This window comes from Tauraco erythrolophus, chromosome 3, assembly GCF_009769465.1.
Source record: "Tauraco erythrolophus isolate bTauEry1 chromosome 3, bTauEry1.pri, whole genome shotgun sequence".
Classification (NCBI taxonomy): Eukaryota; Metazoa; Chordata; class Aves; order Musophagiformes; family Musophagidae; genus Tauraco; species Tauraco erythrolophus.
In genome coordinates this window covers 18,691,297-18,710,415 of record NC_141467.1, presented here as the reverse complement: position 1 = coordinate 18,710,415, position 19,119 = coordinate 18,691,297, and the positions used below count along the sequence as shown (strand labels likewise).

Sequence of the window (19,119 nt, the reverse complement as noted above, 5' to 3'; positions counted from 1 at the left end):
TTGCTGGGCAGGGGCTGACCTCAGTGCATGGCTGTAAAGTTAAATGCACAAGAATACATTCACATAAATTGTTTTCTAATTGTCTGCCTAAGCATGATAGCAAAAATGAGATTTCTGAAAACATTTGAATTGCTACTCAAAACATGCTACATGAAACATGGTAAGAAGTTAACAGTCATGACTCCCAAGCGTTGCACTGGGTGACATCTTCGTAGTCATTGTACAAAAAACATTTGTTATTGTTGTGTGTCTGGCAACAGTGTGAATGCACTGCAGCTGAATGTGTGACTTAAAGCAAAAATTCGTTTAGAAAGCCCTGCTGAGAAATAGTTTCACTCCATCCAGCAATATACAATGATAGCTCATCATGCCCAGCTGCACAAAATTTAGGTTTCAGGAGCAGCAATGTCCTGTTGTAGGTCAGCCTGGAACTCTGTTTCTGCAGGAGAGAAGAATGAAACCCATCATTATCTCTTCTAGTACCACAACCTTGATTTATAGGCAGTTACCTGCATTTTGACTTGCATGGAGTGGTTAGAATAGGAAATTTTTTAATAAAAGACATTTGAATCTCACATGTCAATGTTCTTTTTCCTACATATAATATTTATAACGCTCTGTAAGGCTCTTAGGTAATGTAGAGGCATCAGCCACAGCTAAAAGATAGACCAGAACTGTACCTGCTCCAGGCTTTTTGAAACAGAAAAATAAATGCCTCTAGAACATACCACCGTCATTTTTCTCCTAATGTGTCCCAGATATCTTGGAACGCAAAGCAATTTTCCCACAGGAAGACTATCAGGATAGCATCTTTGAACTCAGAGACAATCTAAACCTATTTCAAAAGGTGCGAGCAGAGCAGGTGAGCTATCCTAGAATGAAGTTGTCCTTTCAGTCTTGCAGTTCATGCAACACTGCTAAAAAAAAGACACAGATATGTAAATATAAATACGTCATACAGAAATACTCTAGCTCCAATGCAACCTCAAATGACTAGGAATGAATATCCCAGTCAGTAAGTGTAGACTCCAGAGGTCTTGTTTCATTTGTCTCAACTCAATAATTTTCGCACCTTAATGATTTCTCTATACCAGACTATACAACACTAAACAGAAAGCTTTTTTTTTTTTTTTCAGTTTGATGCAACAAAACCCCTTGGTTCTATCAAATAAACATAATAGTAAAGATGACGTATTGAAGCTTTTCAGTACAAGGTTAAAAGCTATTTAGTTTTGACATAAGTCTATGGAATTTGTTGTTCTACTGTGACTTTCTGCTTCTCTTTAAAATAGTTTCTCAGTAGTTTAAACTCTTGATTCAAACCAAGTTATTAATTTTACCATCTATTTAAAATGCTTAAAATGAAACAGCATATCAAGAGTGTGTATGTGTGGTGTGAATCTGTTGAAGGTATGGATCTTCTTTACTGAGTAAAATTTGATCTATAAGCAGAACTGTGTAATGTAAGGGTTTTATTTTTCTGGACTTCTTGGAATATTCCATATAAAACAGAGTTATTTATTTATATGAGCAAGGTTTTTTCTTGCATTTTGTGCAGAAGCACATTAAATGACCATACCTAACTGGATTACATGACTATTGCAGTCAATATATTGGTATGAGTTCAGCATAAATAAATAAGCTGTTAACCATAGGTGGCAGCTGCCACATTTGCAAATGACATTGACATATTAACAAAATGCTTTAAGTTAGATATAAGCTTGTGTATCCTCACGAATTTTAAATACAAGAAACAAATATTCCACTTATCAAGTAGGAAGGAATACATAGCTCACTGAAATACGATCAGTTCCCTACAAAATCTTAGAGTATTATTAATAAACTCTAGGTATGCGTAGAATGCAATCATCATTCTACAAAAGGAAGATAAGTATTACAAGCTACAATGTATTTACTCTATATGTATATATAGTTGCACATACATATACACATGAAAAGACCTTCACAGAGCCATTTATAATCCAAATCTCATACATATATTTTATTATAATCAATATGATTATACCATATTCTTTGAAATTACACGTATGACTTTTTTCTCATTAAGCAGCATTTGGACTTCTTTATGGAAAGTAGTCTATTTTTACATAGACAGTATAAAACATTATCAGGTAACATACTTAAGAGTAGTTACTTTAAAAAGTTTAGGTATTAGAAAAAAGAGAAGTAATTCTAATAAAACCACCCTCTGATTTACAGGTAAGAAGTAAATGTGTTTTGGTAACACATGCCTTTCCTTATGCATAATATGAATAATTTATTTGCTTATTACATGGGTAATGTAAAATTTATAAGTTTGTATGCTTAAATTATTAATTTCCTTTCTTTCAAATTATCACATTTGTAACAAAAGATGTGATTGTTCAATGCATTCTTTTCAATTACCTTTTTCCAACAATAGATGTATTTAAACAGTTGGTGGTGCTTGCTTTGAATTTCTCAAATTTTAACATATGTAGTTGGAATCTTTAATGCCAAAGTTTTCTTTGAGCTACCCTGTTACTGAATAAAGCACATAGCTAAGTTAGTTTCTTGCCAGGTATTTTGTCAGCTACAATCTCAAGCATTGAATGAAAGAACCCCATGAATGTCAGAGGTGATGTGATTAATAGTTGAGAAATATAATGGTTCATGTTTTTCTTTCTCTTTAAAACTGATTCTCTGAATCTTTTATGTGGTTGCTCTGTAAACTCAGCTTTCAGTAATTTAATTAAGTAATGACTCACATCAGAGTATTTTGAATGGGATAATAAATGCCTGTGGACAGTACAATATGAGTAGAGGTCAGCAGTTCTTTGACTCCAGCTTCATAATTCATTGGACTTTAAATGGACTTGTGAGTTCATTTTCCTGACTGGCATTATCAGCAAATGAACCAAGTCAGCTGAAGAAGGTTCATGAACTACATCTGTAACAGGGTGATGGGCAAATATGAAAGATACAGGAGGGGATGGAGGTAAGTATTACAGTGCTGGAAATTATTTGATGGATTCTTCGCATTCCAAATCATTATGCATGAAACGTTGGAACCAGTTTTAACCTTATAGTCATTTGATCTCACTTTTAGTATATCTTCTCTTAGCCAGAAGTCAGATTTGTTTTTCCATTGCCACTAGGCAAAAGTTTTTTGGGTTGAAGTAGTTTTTAAAAACAACCCCAGAAGGATGATGTCAGACAGAAATATTGATGTCTGTACCTAACAATAAATTGCAGCTGTGCGACTTTCAAAGCCAGATCTGGTGTGGGAAAAAGGCTCTATCACCTCTACATCCACAACATCAATTTTAACACTCAGTTGCATATCATGTGAAAAAGTAGTTACTTTTGTTTATTTTACATCTGTTAACTAAAAACTCACTTTATGGTTCCTATTTCTTCTGTTGTGGTAGTAGTAGTGGTAGTGATTTTCTGTTTATTTCCTGCTTGATAGTTGTAATTTTATTATTTTTATAATTTATTGAATATTATTCTCATTGGTCATTTCTTTTCCATATTGAAGAGTCCTAACTTTTAAAGTCTCCTGAGAAGGGTGTTATTCCATGTCTTTGAACATTGCTCTTGATTTCTGTGTGCTTTCTCTAGTTTTCCTATGGGACCTAACTGTTTTACTGAGTAGTTGAAACGTGGAATCACTCTGGTTTTTAAAAGTAGCATAATGACACTTTCTAATTAGTTTTCTATTATTGCCAGATTTATTTATGTTGTTTTTGGTGACTGCTTAGTAGATATTTAGATGAAAATAGTAACTCAAAATGTCCTCCCTGAGTAATAGCAATTTATTCTGAGCTCATGGTGCAAGTGTATTTTGTGTTGGTTTTCCTTTTATCCATTACCTTCCATTTATTTCAGTTCTATTCACAACTTTAGTACATACACTAAGTATCCATTGATTGCTTTGCAAGTTTTCACACTTTGCTTTTCTAGATTATCTTTGACTCTATCAAATAATTCCAGTTCTAGCATAATGCCTAACAATACTTTTTACACTGAGAAATCTCACAAATTATTCCTGTACTTTGTTACCTGTTCTTAAATCAGTTTTTAAGACCATATCATTCCATAATAGTTTTGATAAAGGATGTTGTCAAAAGCTTATTGGAAATTGAAGTGTACTAAATCAGAGTATCCTTATTAAAAGGCGTCAAGAAATTCTAGTACATTCGCCTTCTACATAAACTAGATTTAATTTTTACTCACATATCCCGTAAATTGTTATGTCCACTTGATTTTACTGTTTGTGACAGATTCTAGACACTTTTAAAGCATATTTTCAGAATAGAACAGGCAAGTTTTGAATTTTGCAAAGAACCATAGAATGGTTTGGGTTTGAAGAGACCTTCAAGATCATCTAGTTCCAATCCCCCTGCCGTGGGCAGAGACAACTTCCACTAGACCAGGTTGCTCAAAACCTCATCCAACCTTGCCTAGAACACTTCGAGGGATGGGGCATCCATAGCTTTTCTGGGGAACTTCTTCTAGTGCCTCACCACTCTCACAGTAAAGAAGTTCTTTCTTAGATCTAACCTAAATCTACCCTCTTTCAGTTTAAAGTCATTACTCCTTGTCCTATCACTACATGCCCTTGCCAAAAGTCCCTCTCCAACTTTCTTGTAGGCCCCCTTTAGATACTGAAAGACTGCTATAAGATCTCCCCAGAGCCTTCTCTTCTCCAGACTGAACAACACCAGCTCTCTCAGCCTGTCTTCAGAAGAGAGGTGCTCCAGCCCTTTCATCATCTTTGTGGCCCTTCTCTGGACTCGCTTCAACAGCTCCATGTCCTTGTGTTGGGGACTCCAGAGCTGAACGCAGTATTCCAGGTGGGGTCTCATGAGAGCAGGGGGGCAGAATCACCTCCCTCGACCTGTTGGTCACACTTCTTTGGATGCAGCCCAGGACACAGTTGGCTTTCTGGGCTGCCAGTGCACATTGCAGCTCATGTTGAGCTTCTCATCCACCAGCACTCCCAAGTCCTTTTCCTTCGGGCTGTTGTCAATCCGTTCTCTGCCCAGCCTGTACTTGTGCTTGGGATTGCCCCGACCCATGTGAAGGATCTTGCATTTGGTCTTGTTGAGCTTCATGAGGTTCGCAGGGACTTGAATTTCAAGCCTGTCAAGGTCTCTCTGGATGGCATCCCTTCCCTTCAGTTTGTTGACCATATCACACAGCTTGGTGTTGTCAATAAACTTGCTGAGGGTGCACTCAATCCCACTGTGCATGTAACTGGCAAGGATCTTAAACAGCACAGGTCCCAATATTGACCCTTGAGAAACCACTCATCACTGATCTCCACTTGGACATCAAGCCATTGTTCCGTGACCGTGTCAGACACAGAGACTGACTGGCCTGTAGTTCCCTTTCTTCCTTTTTGTTAAAGAAGCTCTTTCTAGCACTTTCATCCCTACTTCTTAAAGCACTTAACAAAAACGTATTTTAAAATAAGATGGACATTAAAGTTGAGCTCTTAAATCACCTGGTTTTAAGGTTCCAGATTATTAGTAGAAATCATTGCCAGGATGCTTCAGCACCTTTCATTTTAACATCTTCTGTTTAGTGTATATTTATACATGGAGAGAATTGATTTCAGGCAAGCATATTTGAACAGTTGGGAATAATTAGTTACACACTGGAAGAAATACAAGTAAGTTACTTTCTAATAGGCATATATTAGTGTATTTGCTTAAGGATAGTTTGGGAATCAATAGTATAGAGAGGAAAACGTTGTTTATGGACACATCAACATTCCTTTTTCATGGAACAGAATTTCACTTTTATTATATTAAGTTCAAGGAGCAAGTTTTCTTCTGCTGTTACTCTTCTTACTAGCAAAATATTTGGCCTCGATTCTACATTATATATAAAAAAATACTTTCTTATCACTACATGAACTACAGTTTCATGTCTGTTGTTACTGGATCCCAAATGGTTATTCCTCTTTCCTGTATGTATTGTGAAGTCATCCTTTTTCATGCTTCAAAAAAACTGTATCAAGGACTGTTGCTCACCCATAAATTTTCCATTGTAAATATCTGGAAATATTAAATCACCCAGAATCATCAAGTTATTTATCCTATTTCTTTCAGAAATTATTCAGTCTTATCTTCCCCTTAGTTAGGCTATCTCTTGGACTTCAATTATAAAACATCATTGATTATCCTTTATTTCTATTCATATTGTTTCTGTCATCAGCTAGATGACGGCTTTTTTCAGCCTTGTGTAGATGCTAAGGTCCCTGAGGTAGTAAATCTCAGCTGGTGTTTATTCAGCAACAAGAAGTTCAGGTCCTGATCATCCAGAAATTCTTTAGGTGATACTGCAGTATAAATAAATAATTTTTTTGGAAATTTCCCATTTAATCATTTCATAATCATAGTCATTTTCATTTCTGTCCTTTAGAGTACATAAAAGTCTTGTGTGCTGAGGGTCCAGGAGTGTGATTTGTTTACAGTTTTTTCTACAACAGATCTATAGTCATTCTGTATAACCAGTGGCCATTCAGAGGCCACTGAACAGTCCTCTGCTTAATTTGTACCATTCGCTCCTTATCTATTACCTGGCTGATGTTATTGTCACCATATCTTTATATTATTGGCCATTTTCTTTGATTTTTAATTGTGAAATATCTTGGCTCAGGTTCCACTTTAGAAAAGTGGAAGTCACATTGCTAAACTTTAATTGCATGATGAGAGGAGGTGAGAATCTACAATGTATTTTACATAAATCAAAACAGACAAAAATAGAGTCACATTCTATACCCAGACAGAACAAGTTTAGTTTGATGAGTTCTGTAGAAAGATTTATTCAGATTTTGACAGCTGCCAAGGCATGACGGTGTCCCACTCCAATCTGGAAACACATAAAGCATTACAATAATAATCATAATACATTATTGAAAAATCTGTCCTCTATCACCACATATTTTATTGATTGTATGACTTATCTCTGATCATTTCACTAGTAATTGTATCTGCCTTGTGGTATTTTCTATCGATTCTTCTACCTTTCCACTGCTCTTCGCACTTCCTACAATCCCCATCTCTCCCTCACAAGTCTTTACTTTGTAACGTGGGATTCAGAAATCTTGTCTTTTCAGCCAGAAATTCTTTAGCCAAATAATGTCATTTTCTATGTGACCTAGGACATTAAGGTCTTGGCCAATATAAATGCTTAGTAACACCAAGATTGTTGAAGTTACCATAGAAGCTGATTTGAATTTTGCATTATTATGCATGGGAAAAAGGTAAGGAACTCAACTGTGACAAAGTCCCATTAAAATATTTGCTTCAGAGTTAAAAATGAAGATTAGTACATTTGATATCAGATACCACTGATAAGTATTTCCATTTTTCAGAGACATAGTTTTATTCCCAGATGCCCCTGACATTCTTGAGATGAATTATCATACTAGAGAGCTTTAAACACCCAGCACAAAAAGGGAGCTAGTAGGAGCAGAAAAGAAAGAAAACAACCTGAAATAATAAAGGAGGTTATAAAGTGAACAGTACGAACAGTACATAACTCATGTTTTCAGGATCGCTCAGCCCTGCAGAGCTTCTCAAAAAATAAGAATGTTGTTTTACCCAGAAATGCTCATTAAGCAATCAGTAAAAATTCATTGAAATTTGTGACATGAGATTATGAAAGTAATAGTTGAACTGGGACATCCCCATCTAACGTCCTGCTCTGAAGTCAGTCTTCCACATTCATGATAAAGTGATTTGACCAGTCAGTTATTAATTAATTCTTGCAGATTTTCATGAGAAGTTCTATCCCGGACTTGATCAAAGAAAGTCTTTCTGACAGACTTTCCATCAAATTCAACAGAAGTTACTTCTTAACTCCTTATTCTGAGGAAATTAGAAGGAGAAAATTTGTCAAAAACATTTCAGTAATTCTTAGTGAAATCATAAAATATTGTTAAAAAAGCAAGATAAAGATACATTAAATGCTTATTTGGAAAATAAGGATACAACATGAAGTGAGCACTAGAAAGTTTTTTTAGTTTTCGTTTTCAAATAACACTACATAGGACAGAATATACCTAAGAGTTGGTGATTTCAGATCTTAAAGAGTCTGAGCTTTTGTTCCATGTTCAAGATTTGAGAGGTTTACTTTGCCTTTAATTTCCTTCTCTCTTTCAGAAAACTGGATGCTATTATATAACTCAATATGTTAACACTTAAAGAATACTTTGACATCCTACATTAAAAAAATTCTCTGTGTGAAACTATTTTAAAAAAATCTCTGGATAGACAAAAGAGATAGACAAAAGAGAACTAACAAACACCTCGTTCACAGAGATGTTCCCTTTATATGTCAGATTTTAAACATTTTAGAGGCATATAATACAAGAAATGGCACCACAATTTCTGATTTGATGCTTTATGATAAAAACAAGTAAGAAAGAACAATAACATTATTATTTTTATTATTACTAACATCATATCCAGCTTTTCAGAGCTGATAATCCAATTTGTTTCATAAAGACATTTTCAATTTTAGTCTTTTTTTAATAGTTATAGCAGCTAGAGATTAAAAAGATTTTAATCTCTGATTCATTCTCCTTCATGTTACCATTTCCCAGTTGAAAATTTATGTAGCACAAAACATTGAAACTAACTGGAAAATATGAGTTTGATCAAAAAGAGTATGTTCAAAGAGGTTGCAAACAATGAGGATTGTGAGCTGATTTTTACTTCTTTTTGAGATCCAAATGTGATCTTCATGACATAATCAGGATGTATATATTTTCATATACCTTTACACTTCAAGTATAGTTTTAAATCAATAGGCCTACACAAAAAAAAATTAGTAAGAGCTCTTAGTAAGAGTGAATTTCACTTTTTGTACACAGCCAGTATTTGATTTTTGCCCAAACCAAATCCTGTCATGAAAATTGATTGTCAGATGTGCTGCACTTGTGACTTCAAAATACAGCTGAATTTTACTAGTAGGTGCTTTGTCCTCAAACCAATTCCAGAAGATACAGGAAAGAATTACTTTTAAACATGGAATATGGATATTAATTTAGATTTTAAGTAAACAATGTACAATCTTCATAATAAAGTCAAGAACAATGTAATTTGTTTCTAAATAGTTAAAGTGCCAGGTAAAGGTGTGTGTATAGAGCTGCAGTATGCCCCAGAAATGTTTTTACACTGAAAACTCTGAAAATGCATTAAGACTGATCCAGTCCTATACAGGACTCTAGCAGAAAATTTGGCAGTTCAGATATTTTAATAGTTCACCTATATACATGTACCATTATTAGGCTTTCCATTGAGCTCATCAGCTATTTGGACTCTGCCAATGAACATGCATAATGAGAAGGTCCACTATGAAGTTCCCAGGGCCTCTGATTTTGTTCAGGCTTGGCTAGGAATCCTAGCAGCTTTCAAACTCTGTGTGCCTTGTGATCCTCTAAGAGACCTAATCCCCATGTCTTTTTTCCCTTTGAAGGTTGCTTTGCTGGATGAGGATGTTTCTGCAGGTGACTGCCCACCAGCTACAATATGCTCTATTGCGTGTACTTCTGGAGGAAACCAAATTTAGAGGCAGGTAGTGTGGAAACAGTTTGTTGGATCTTCAGAAATTTCTTGACTAACTAAAAGTTGAGGTGTGTTGATGGATTTGTGAGGAGTTACATAACACAAAAATGCTACATGGAATCATAAAGCCCAATGAAAATATCTACTAAACTCACAAGCAAAACTTTATAGCTTTTGAAAATTCTCTGTACCTAAATATAAACAATACATTTGCCACATATGGAAGGAGTAATATGTACTTAAAGCAACCTAAAATTTAATTTAACAATAATATAAGAGGATAATAAGAATTGCTAGGAAAAAAAAAGTTCAATGAAACTTACATATGAAAGATGATCTAAAATCTTCATAAACATTCTTCAGAAAGTTCAAAAACCTCAAATGAGGACCAAATCAAAAACCACAAAACCATTAGTTCCACCCTGAACTTTCATTCAGATTCAGCCTGATAATACTTGTCTTACAAATATTATCTCACCAATTTTATTTTTTTTTCATGGACTGTGCTGAGGCACATGTGGGAATTGCATAGCATAGTGGAATAAAATCTAAATTGGCCTGTGAGCAATAAAATAGAGCAAGTAGAGTACCATAACAAAATTGTATTTTCATTTCCTGCCAACCTTAGCTTTATTTTTGAATTTTTTGTCAGTCTGGGAAAGAGGGGTCTTGCATGCAACAAATTACTTGTGAGCCACGGTACTAATATTTTCTAAGATGTAATTTGTTGGTAAAACCTGTTAATTCCTTTGAGAAAGAATGAGTGATTCCTGTACACTTGCACTGCATGTTTCTGAGCTTGGTCATTGTCAACGTCCTTGCCTATTTGTTCTCTTCTATATTGTTATCAACTTAGGATAATAACCCCGGCTGTTACCACCAATCTGGATTCATAGATGTGCAATTCCCGAACTCACTCATGTGAATAATGTATTCATCCTATAACGCTGTATTTTAGTTTCAGGACAGTGATGGTTGGAGTGGAATAGTTGCCACGAGTAAAAGTAATGAACCATTTAGCAGTTATACTGCAGTGTGTTGCAAAGCATCTCTTGGTATCTCTCTCTCCCTACCCATCTGTAGCAATAATCATGTAAGACACTCTGAAATAGTGACACAACTGAGTGACTATACCAGACATTAAAATCTAGTTAAAGTTACCGTACCATTTCTGACATTGACCTCATTAATACCTCTGTATCACATCTCACTCTTAAAGACAGAGTGCCTTTAGATAGTTATATTTCTTTGGTTAGTATAAAATACAGGAGTGAAGAGAAAATAACCCGTTCTAGTCGTGATGAGGAATACAATAACCCATCACCATAGCAAAGAGCATATTTTATTTGAAAAATACGAATAAAAGATTTTGTCCCTTTTGTTTATTAAAAGAAAATGTAACAATTTCTATCAGTAACACTTGCATAAGGAGATATATTTTACATTACTCTTTTCTTAAAAAAAATATAGATATTTTTGGAGACTTTGGAAAAATAAGGATGGCCCAATACTTGCAACACGCTCCTAGTGTTCCTTAGAATTCACCGTGCCATTTATATGTACCGCAAGTACAAGGTCTTAGCACTTTATAATCCACAAAGTAACCCTAGGCAGCATAATTTCATATTCATCTCTGCATTTAGAACATTTCCTTTGTTACTCTTTGTGTGAGTCTATGAGTTTGGTTAACTCCAGATTCGTCCAATGTTTAGATTTTCTAAAGGATGATTTTACAAAGTCTTATACCACAGAAATTTTGTCATTCCTTTTAAATACCAGTGAGAATATTTTCACATAGACATTTTCTTGCAGTATTCACAATTTAAACAACTGCATCAATTAGAATTCAAAACCAAAAATGTTTACAATTATTTTGGTTTTCTAAGAAGAATGCAAAAAATAAAGTGCATAACAGAGTGAAATTACTTTCAACTTCCACAGTCTTCTGTGTGTATGTAATAAATGTCAACACAGATACACAAATTAATTTGTTTTCAATGTATGAATCTTAATCTAATGCCAGTTGAATTCAAGCTCTGCTTTGTCTTTACAGTGTATTAAATTACAGTTTTGACTGCTTTTAGGTTGACAATATATTTTTACATTTTAATATACAGACCATTTGCTCAGATGATGTGTCAAGATTACAGCACACTGAGTGCCCTCACGAATACAAGAAAGAGGGTTTGTTTGAAGGAATGTGACTAATTAATTTGATGCAAATGTACTATTAGTTGAGTAGCTGTTGCAGAAATAAAATTGTAAATCAGAAAGCCCTTAAGCACCACTTTGTATGTGCCATTTAACTTTACTCAGTATCTTCCAGTTTAAGTAAAACTGGCAATTTTCCATGTTTAGTTGTTAAGGGGCAAAAAGATTACTATTTAGGCTAATAGGAAAATGCTTGAGAATTCGAGTACACAAAAGATCCATGAAACTTTAAGCAAAGACTATACAGTCAGATTTAACCATAAACTAGGAAAGAGTTTCCCATGATACTTTCATTAAATGTATACTTCATTTAAATCAGCAATGCTACATACAAAATGATCATGCTCTCCACGGCATACAGTGTTAATTTTCTTCCAGTTTAATCAATGTTAACATGGAAATTCTCAAATACGGTTTATTTTTTTCTCTAGGATGCAAAGGACCAAAGGAAAAATTTGTAAAATCAGGAAAATAAATCTGTAATCCTGTTCTTTCTGCACCGTGAGGTCTTATTCTGTGGCCCTGAAGATTTAATATTCTGCTATTTGTCATGCAAACAACACGGCACTGTGATGTGTGTTTGAGTGAAAAACGGTAAGCACAGCAAGCATGCAGACATATCATGACAGAAAAGCACATTTGGCGAAAACTGTGGATAGGACATACCAATCAGGACACACCACAGCATCACTGAAGCAGCATCTCAATAACCCTGCAGAGTTTTAAAGGATTCAGAATTCCTGGGGCTGTGGGTACAACGCATGTGCTGTACAGCAGCAAAGAAAGCACCAGGAATGGTGAAAAAAGGACCCTAATTTCTCTGAGATATGACCTCCTTCTCTCATTACCTTAATCAGAACATGAGCATAAGGAGTGATTATTTGCTTATGTCACTGTACTTCTGTTGGCTTTAAGCCTGAATGTTCTATGAAGCAAATAAAAAGAAAATAATGGTGGGAAAACTGCTTAAAGCACAAAATACAATTGATTTTCCCTGTTTTGGTGTAGGGCCAGAGGGAACAGACATAAAGATTACTAATACCTTGCTCTCAAAACTATAATACAATAATGAATGCCATTTTCATGCAGATGTGGTACAAAGTATTATAGCCCATGGTACTACTAATGCTGATTGATTTTCTTCTTAGCACTCTACTCATACAATATAAAAATTTAGATGTTAGCATACAGCTAGTGTGATCTAAATCAAAAGGAAATTTCTCCTCATAAAATCCTTCACTAGTGTTTCTTCATTTGTAACAAAACTTAAACATATTCTAACTCTACCTCCAATGAAGACAACACATAAACCATTCTCAGCTTGAGTATAATTCTTACTGCATTAAAGCATCTGTTTAACTTTACAATGAGAATTTCTCCTTAAATGTATTTCTAGAAGATTCTGTATTTGATAAAAATTAAAAAAAAAAAAAATCTGAACACAGATTATTAAACTACTTTCAAATGGTCAGCAGAACATTTTAGGGTTCAAGTTTTCTTCCCTTCTAAATTTCCTCGTGGGTTCAGATGTTGACAAAGGGAAACATCACTATTTTCAAAAACAGTCTAGTACAAAACAATTCTGAAACTACAGTGCAATTAATACTTTTTAGACTTTGACACGTTTTTTACAAAGTTACTTGCTAATTTTTCCAAAAGGCTGTTTAAACTAAAAGCAGTCAACAACATATCAGGAAAGAGTTCATTAAAAAAAAAAAAAATCCTTAAAGTAGAACTGATCGAAAGTCTAAGAACCACCCAGCCCCACAGTAAAGAAGGGAAGGTTTAATAATCTGGTTTACCTCTGTGGCCCACAGTAGGTCAGCAATAGGTACAGACCCTGCTTGAAGGAGCAAAATGTACTTCCTTCTCTACTAAGTTGAAGGTAATTAACACCTAAAATTCATAGGAAGGAATCTAGTGGAGTGTACAGATCTGTATCACTCTCCAGACAAGCCCAGAGAATAAAAAACAGTATACAACTTCCACTCTGGATAGCTCCTCTATCACATGCATACTGCAACAAGTCCACTTTCCTAAGTGGAACTACAATTTTCTTAGAAGCAGAAGTCTGTAACAGTTGGTGAGCCTTATAGTCATAATCTTTCATGGGATATTAAGTGCTCCTGGTCCTCTCGTAGTATTATCACAAAACAGACAAACAAAAGGTTAAAAGTTTCAAACAAAACAAAGGAAAACATAAGAATCTGCTGGATTAGGTTTTAAGTAATCTGCAATATTAAGCAGAACTGTTAAGCAGTTCTGCAATGCTAAAAACATTACTAACATATGTTGATTTCTTACTAACATAAGAAATCAATTTATTTAATCGATAGGAACCTCAATAATGGTACGTTTTAATTTTTTCTTCCACCACTGACTTAAAATGTTTCTGTTCTCATGATGCTTGAAATAGGGAGAAAAAAACTCTGCTTAGATGGAAATTATTTTCAGAAAAATTAAATATTGGTAGATTAAACTAAAAATAAAAAAAAAATCATCATCGTATTTTCTTTGTCACAATTTTCTCTATTCCAATGTCTTACCAGCAGCTCTCTTTTGCTTTTAGTCACACAGGAAAATAGAGAAACATTACGATTAAGAACTCTGTGTTCTAAACTGACTGTTGCAGCTCCTGGACTCCAACCGGCAAAAGACTTGAAAAGCTTCACATATTGACATAAGTGAAGCACAGTGAACCAAACAACTGCGTAGTTTAATGGTGCTACCATTGTTGCTTTTATTGAAAGAGCCTATGCTTCATCTGCTTCACTGCATAAAGAGTACTTTGGACCCATTCCATTTAAATGCATCATGTTCCCATGAAAAGACAAAAAGAAAAAGCACAACACTGGAAACAACAGTTCTTCTAGCACGCAGTAACAGAGCAGGTCTGGGGTTATGGGCAAGAGCTATGTTTGGGCTAACAGCTAATGATGCCCTCCCTCTGTTAGATGGTTATGAATGAAAATATTATGAAGGACATAATGAGGTGACATCATCTTAATGGAACCTGCTAATTCAATAAGATTAAATTATCAAAGGACCATTTATTTAAGAGGACAGGTGTGGCTTATCCTTTCTGTAAAGGAAACAGATTGTTAGCACTTCTCACACTGGTAGTAAACCCCATTGGCTACCTCACATTGGGATCACAAGGCTTAGAGCACAGCTAGAAATGCAACACCACAACCACCTGCAAGAGGTTTGCTCCTCCTTTAGCTGTCTCCCTAAACAGGCATGGCCATAAACTTACTGTAGCTTGGAGATGTTAAGCACATTGCAATAAAAATGTCATTGCTTGGCTTTACTTTAGATATTGTTACAGATACGGTACCACGGACTTTATTGAGCAATTTAAAAATATACACAAGGGACAATAGCTTCTTTTTTTCTGTATTTTTCAGAATTTGACTTTCTTCCAATTGGAGAACCCAGTTTCAAATATGAAAAGGGCACTTGTTCTACAGTAACTGCATACACTCTCTCAGTTCCAAGTACTGTATTCATTTTTTGTTACCATTGCCGTCATTATATCTCCAGTCGTTTAGGAATTTCTCTGTTCTGGGAATTACAACTAAGTTGTTCTTTCTGATTCTATTTCCCCATAGAGTTCAGCTAGCTTCTTGAACTCAGGTCCCCAGTCTCCAAGGTAATTATAATCCTGGTCAGAGTGTGTTGTGGCTGAATCCAGAGAGCTGATAGATCCAGCTTCTGATCTATGACCCTCGTAGGCATAAGTCTGTAGGGAGTCATACGGGGGCACGCTGGGGTCCAGATCAGCTTCTGCCAGTCTTTGTTTAATGAACTCCTGAACATCTATACTGTCAAGGCTTGAGGAGGGATGATGCCTGGGTGCAGACTTCACTTCAGGACGAACATCCCTCCGGTATTTTAGCTCCTCAGCAGCTGATGGATTCCGCAGTGCTGTGATGTCAAATGCTTCCGTGTCTTCTTCTCCACCACCCTCATCATCATATGTCACAACATTTTCCCGGACATCTTCTTCTGAAATGATCAAGGGCTCCTTCTTGCTACGTCTTAGGGTAATGAAAAGGACCACAATTGCTAGAGAGAAAACTGCAGATATTAGATTAGGTTTAAAGTTTCCATCTGAAGCAAGTAGATATATTCTAAAGAAATAGCAGTTACTACATTACAAATACAGACGTGTTATATTTTCAGATTACTACTGATATTTGGGATCATTACGTCAGGCACGTGTCTGTAACAGAGGGTCACCAAACCTGTCCCACCTAGAAAAGAGTGTACTTATACTCCCTCGCAAGCAATGCCTTTGTTGTGTAATGTGTTACCTGAAGATAGATTATTGTATGCCTGGAAAGCACCCATGAAATCCATACAGCTGTGTTTTGACATAGCAACATGCCAAAGTGCAATAAACTGAGACCATACAATTAAAGGGAAAATTAATAATGCTGTACTGAAACAACAAACTTCCAATACGGCCTGGTCTTCCAAAGGGTCAGTAAAGAGCACTCTTCTACTGTATATTTTCCTTGCAGTGACTGCTAGGGTTTCTTGGGCCAATAATGAAATCCACTAGTTGGATTATTAGGGATCTCATAAAGGACATGAAAGGGGGTAACATTCTTTCAGTTAAATGAGAAATTGGTAACTAAGGCTGATGTTTTCAGAAGCATTGTTAAGGGCTTTCAGTGCTTCATTAAAACCAGTATTTAGCACATGTATTGAATCAAAATATAAAAGGTTTCTTTTTTCTCTTATGAATATTCAATCTTGCATGATAAAATATAAGATTATAAACTAAATGTATTACTATACATTTTAAAACAGCTTTCTGACAAGGAAATTCTGAAGTAAGCTGAGAGGAAAGTAATCTTTAGAAAATGTAAATCCTTCACTAAAAAATCCTCAAAATCTCCTATGTGGGTCACACTGCAATTCCAATTATTTCTTGCTGTCTCTGTGAGAATGCAGAAAGGTACATGAATAGTACAGAGGTATATACCTAGCAAGTTGTGCCTCTGCCAGAAAAAAAAAACCACAAAAGAATCTTAACTAATGTGTAACATTAAAATTGGCCTGAGGGGCGGGGGGAAGTCAAGAGAAAACGCACTTGCAAGGACGTTTATCTAACAGAGTCATCTTATAGCCTCATATGTCCCTTGCCCCTGTGGATTATGTTGTGCATTGCCATCAGCTTATCCCAAAAAGGTAATTAAGGAATGGCTTTTGTACAGTGCTAATAGTACTTCTTACAGTGTAATGCATTTCAAAAAGCTCTCCTCATCTCTTTTCTATCATTTTTCACACTGTTCTAGACATGGAAATAGAGTCAGTGGCTTTTTGAAATCTTTCCAAATTACAGAAAAAAGATCTGCAGTGCTAATTACTTGATAACCTCTGAAAAATAATTTCTAGTGGATTCTGGATATTCATGAATGTACTTTAAAGACATTTTTCCCTATTAATTTTAGCTAAACCTTTCCCCCTTAATCACAGCTATGTGTTTCTAATTACCTCCTACTACCAGGCAGTCTATGGTTCAAAAACATGTCATATTAAAAATTTCTGCCCTGTCACATGCAGAGAGCCAGTGGAAGGACAGCATTGCCTAATATTGGAAATGACTTACCAAGAAGAATGACAACACAGAGCAGGATTGCAATTAAAGCTCCTGTGCTCAAGCCAGCGGAGGAGAGGAAAGCTTCAGCATGGCAAGTTCTCACTCTTCCATCTCTCTCACATGCACAAACCCTAATGGTGAGGGTACTGCTGCTGCTGAGAGGGGGCTCTCCACCATCAGAAATCAAAACCGGGAGGTAATAGATATCTTGAGTGGTTCGACTGTATCTCCTTCGTCTTGTCAGAATACTGGCTGTATTATCTACAATATCAAAACCAGAATATCATTTTAATGAAACAAAAAATAAAAAATGTTATTGACTGTTTAGAACACAGGGCATCTTAAAACTAGACAGTCCTAATCTGTGAAAATGCACAATCTAGAATTAAAACTTGGCAGGAAGCATTTGTGGCCAACAAAGGAAAAAGAGGAGGCAAGGAAAAATAATTAGCATTACATAAATAAGATTATTTAAGCTCATATACCTGTCTTGATGATGACTTCAGAGGCTAAATGAATGTTGACAAATATTTTGGGCCCAGTTTGCAGGTCAATTTATCCCATGTTATGCTATTGGTAATATAGAGACACTTGTAAATGTGAATACTTGGAATTCTCAGAATGTCTGTTGTAGAATTCATCCACAACATAAAATCTTGATTCTCAGAAGAATGTTAAAAGGTATTTAGTAAAAGTTAAAATAAGACTTTCATGTTTTATTAATTGTGACAGGTTTTATAGATCAAGTGAGCTTTCAGAAAACATCTGAAAGGGCAGTGGCCAAGGACTCATGATGTGGTGAGGTCAGCAGGAAGGAAGGAAGGAAGGGAGGAGGGATGGAAGAAGGGAAAGGAAGGGGAAAGAGCAGGTATTACATGTTCTGTACTGGTAGAGGTTAAAGGTAAGTAAGGAAAGGGGAGACAGTGATGTAAGATTTTGTCATTATTATGTTACCTACAGGTCCATCTGGCATATATTACAGTCAATGAGAATACTAATGTTTATTATACATACACACTGCAAGAGGAGTTGTAGGCACTAATAAAGATAGTAAACTGACACCCATAGCCCTTTAAGTCTAAGAAATTAAGGGGCATAAAGAGAGTGCAGGGGAAGAAATGCTATGATAATATATAGCTATATCTTTTTCCACATGTGTGAAATTTAATTTCAATTTGTTCCCACTATTTTAAAAGTATTGGCCCCTGAATAAGAGCCCAGAGATAAATGAAACAGAATTGTAGACAGTGAGAAATCAGGAGCATGAGCAGTTGTGGAGAGAGATGGGAACTGAGAAATAGGAAGAGATATTGAAAGAAAAGAGTTGTCCTCTCATACTGCTTGCCTGTGATTAAAAGTCACACACAGTTTCCAAATTGTGGAGTTGTGAGTTTGAAGTATTTTAACAAACAACAGAGGAGTTATTAAGTGTAAAAATATGTCTGCTGGGTTTCTCTTCCTATTACAAACAAACTAGAAAACATCTTTTTTCTTACAGCTGTGGCTACAACATTATCAGGTTTATCATAATTTACGGAAAAATTATGTCTGTGGCACTTTGTGAAAATCTAGTGCAGCAATACAGCTAGCGCGGCATATTTTAGCCAATAGGAGTGATTACTTTTCACATACATATTCGAACAGTGGACTTAAGTTTTGCTTAAACTGAACACAAACTGTTTACCTGGTGATTACTCTTCATGGACATCTTCTCTCAAGCTTTGAGCCAAA

General features: G+C 35.5%; 1 protein-coding gene across 4 annotated transcripts in view; it reads right to left on the bottom strand.

The window, feature by feature from the left end:
- Positions 1-15,354: 15,354 nt before the first annotated feature.
- Positions 15,355-19,119, bottom strand: part of CDH18 (cadherin 18) — a 204,888-nt gene continuing 201,123 nt past the window's right edge. For 3 of the 4 annotated variants that reach the window (XM_086609027.1, XM_086609028.1, XM_086609029.1), the window contains 2 exons: positions 17,398-17,649; positions 15,355-15,845 (listed from right to left, as the gene is read on the bottom strand). In XM_086609027.1, coding sequence (XP_086465153.1) covers positions 15,355-15,845; positions 17,398-17,649 — 743 coding nt within the window. Of the gene's footprint in view, positions 15,858-17,397; positions 17,650-19,119 lie in introns of all 4 variants that reach the window. The other variant, XM_086609025.1, reaches the window with a different exon arrangement.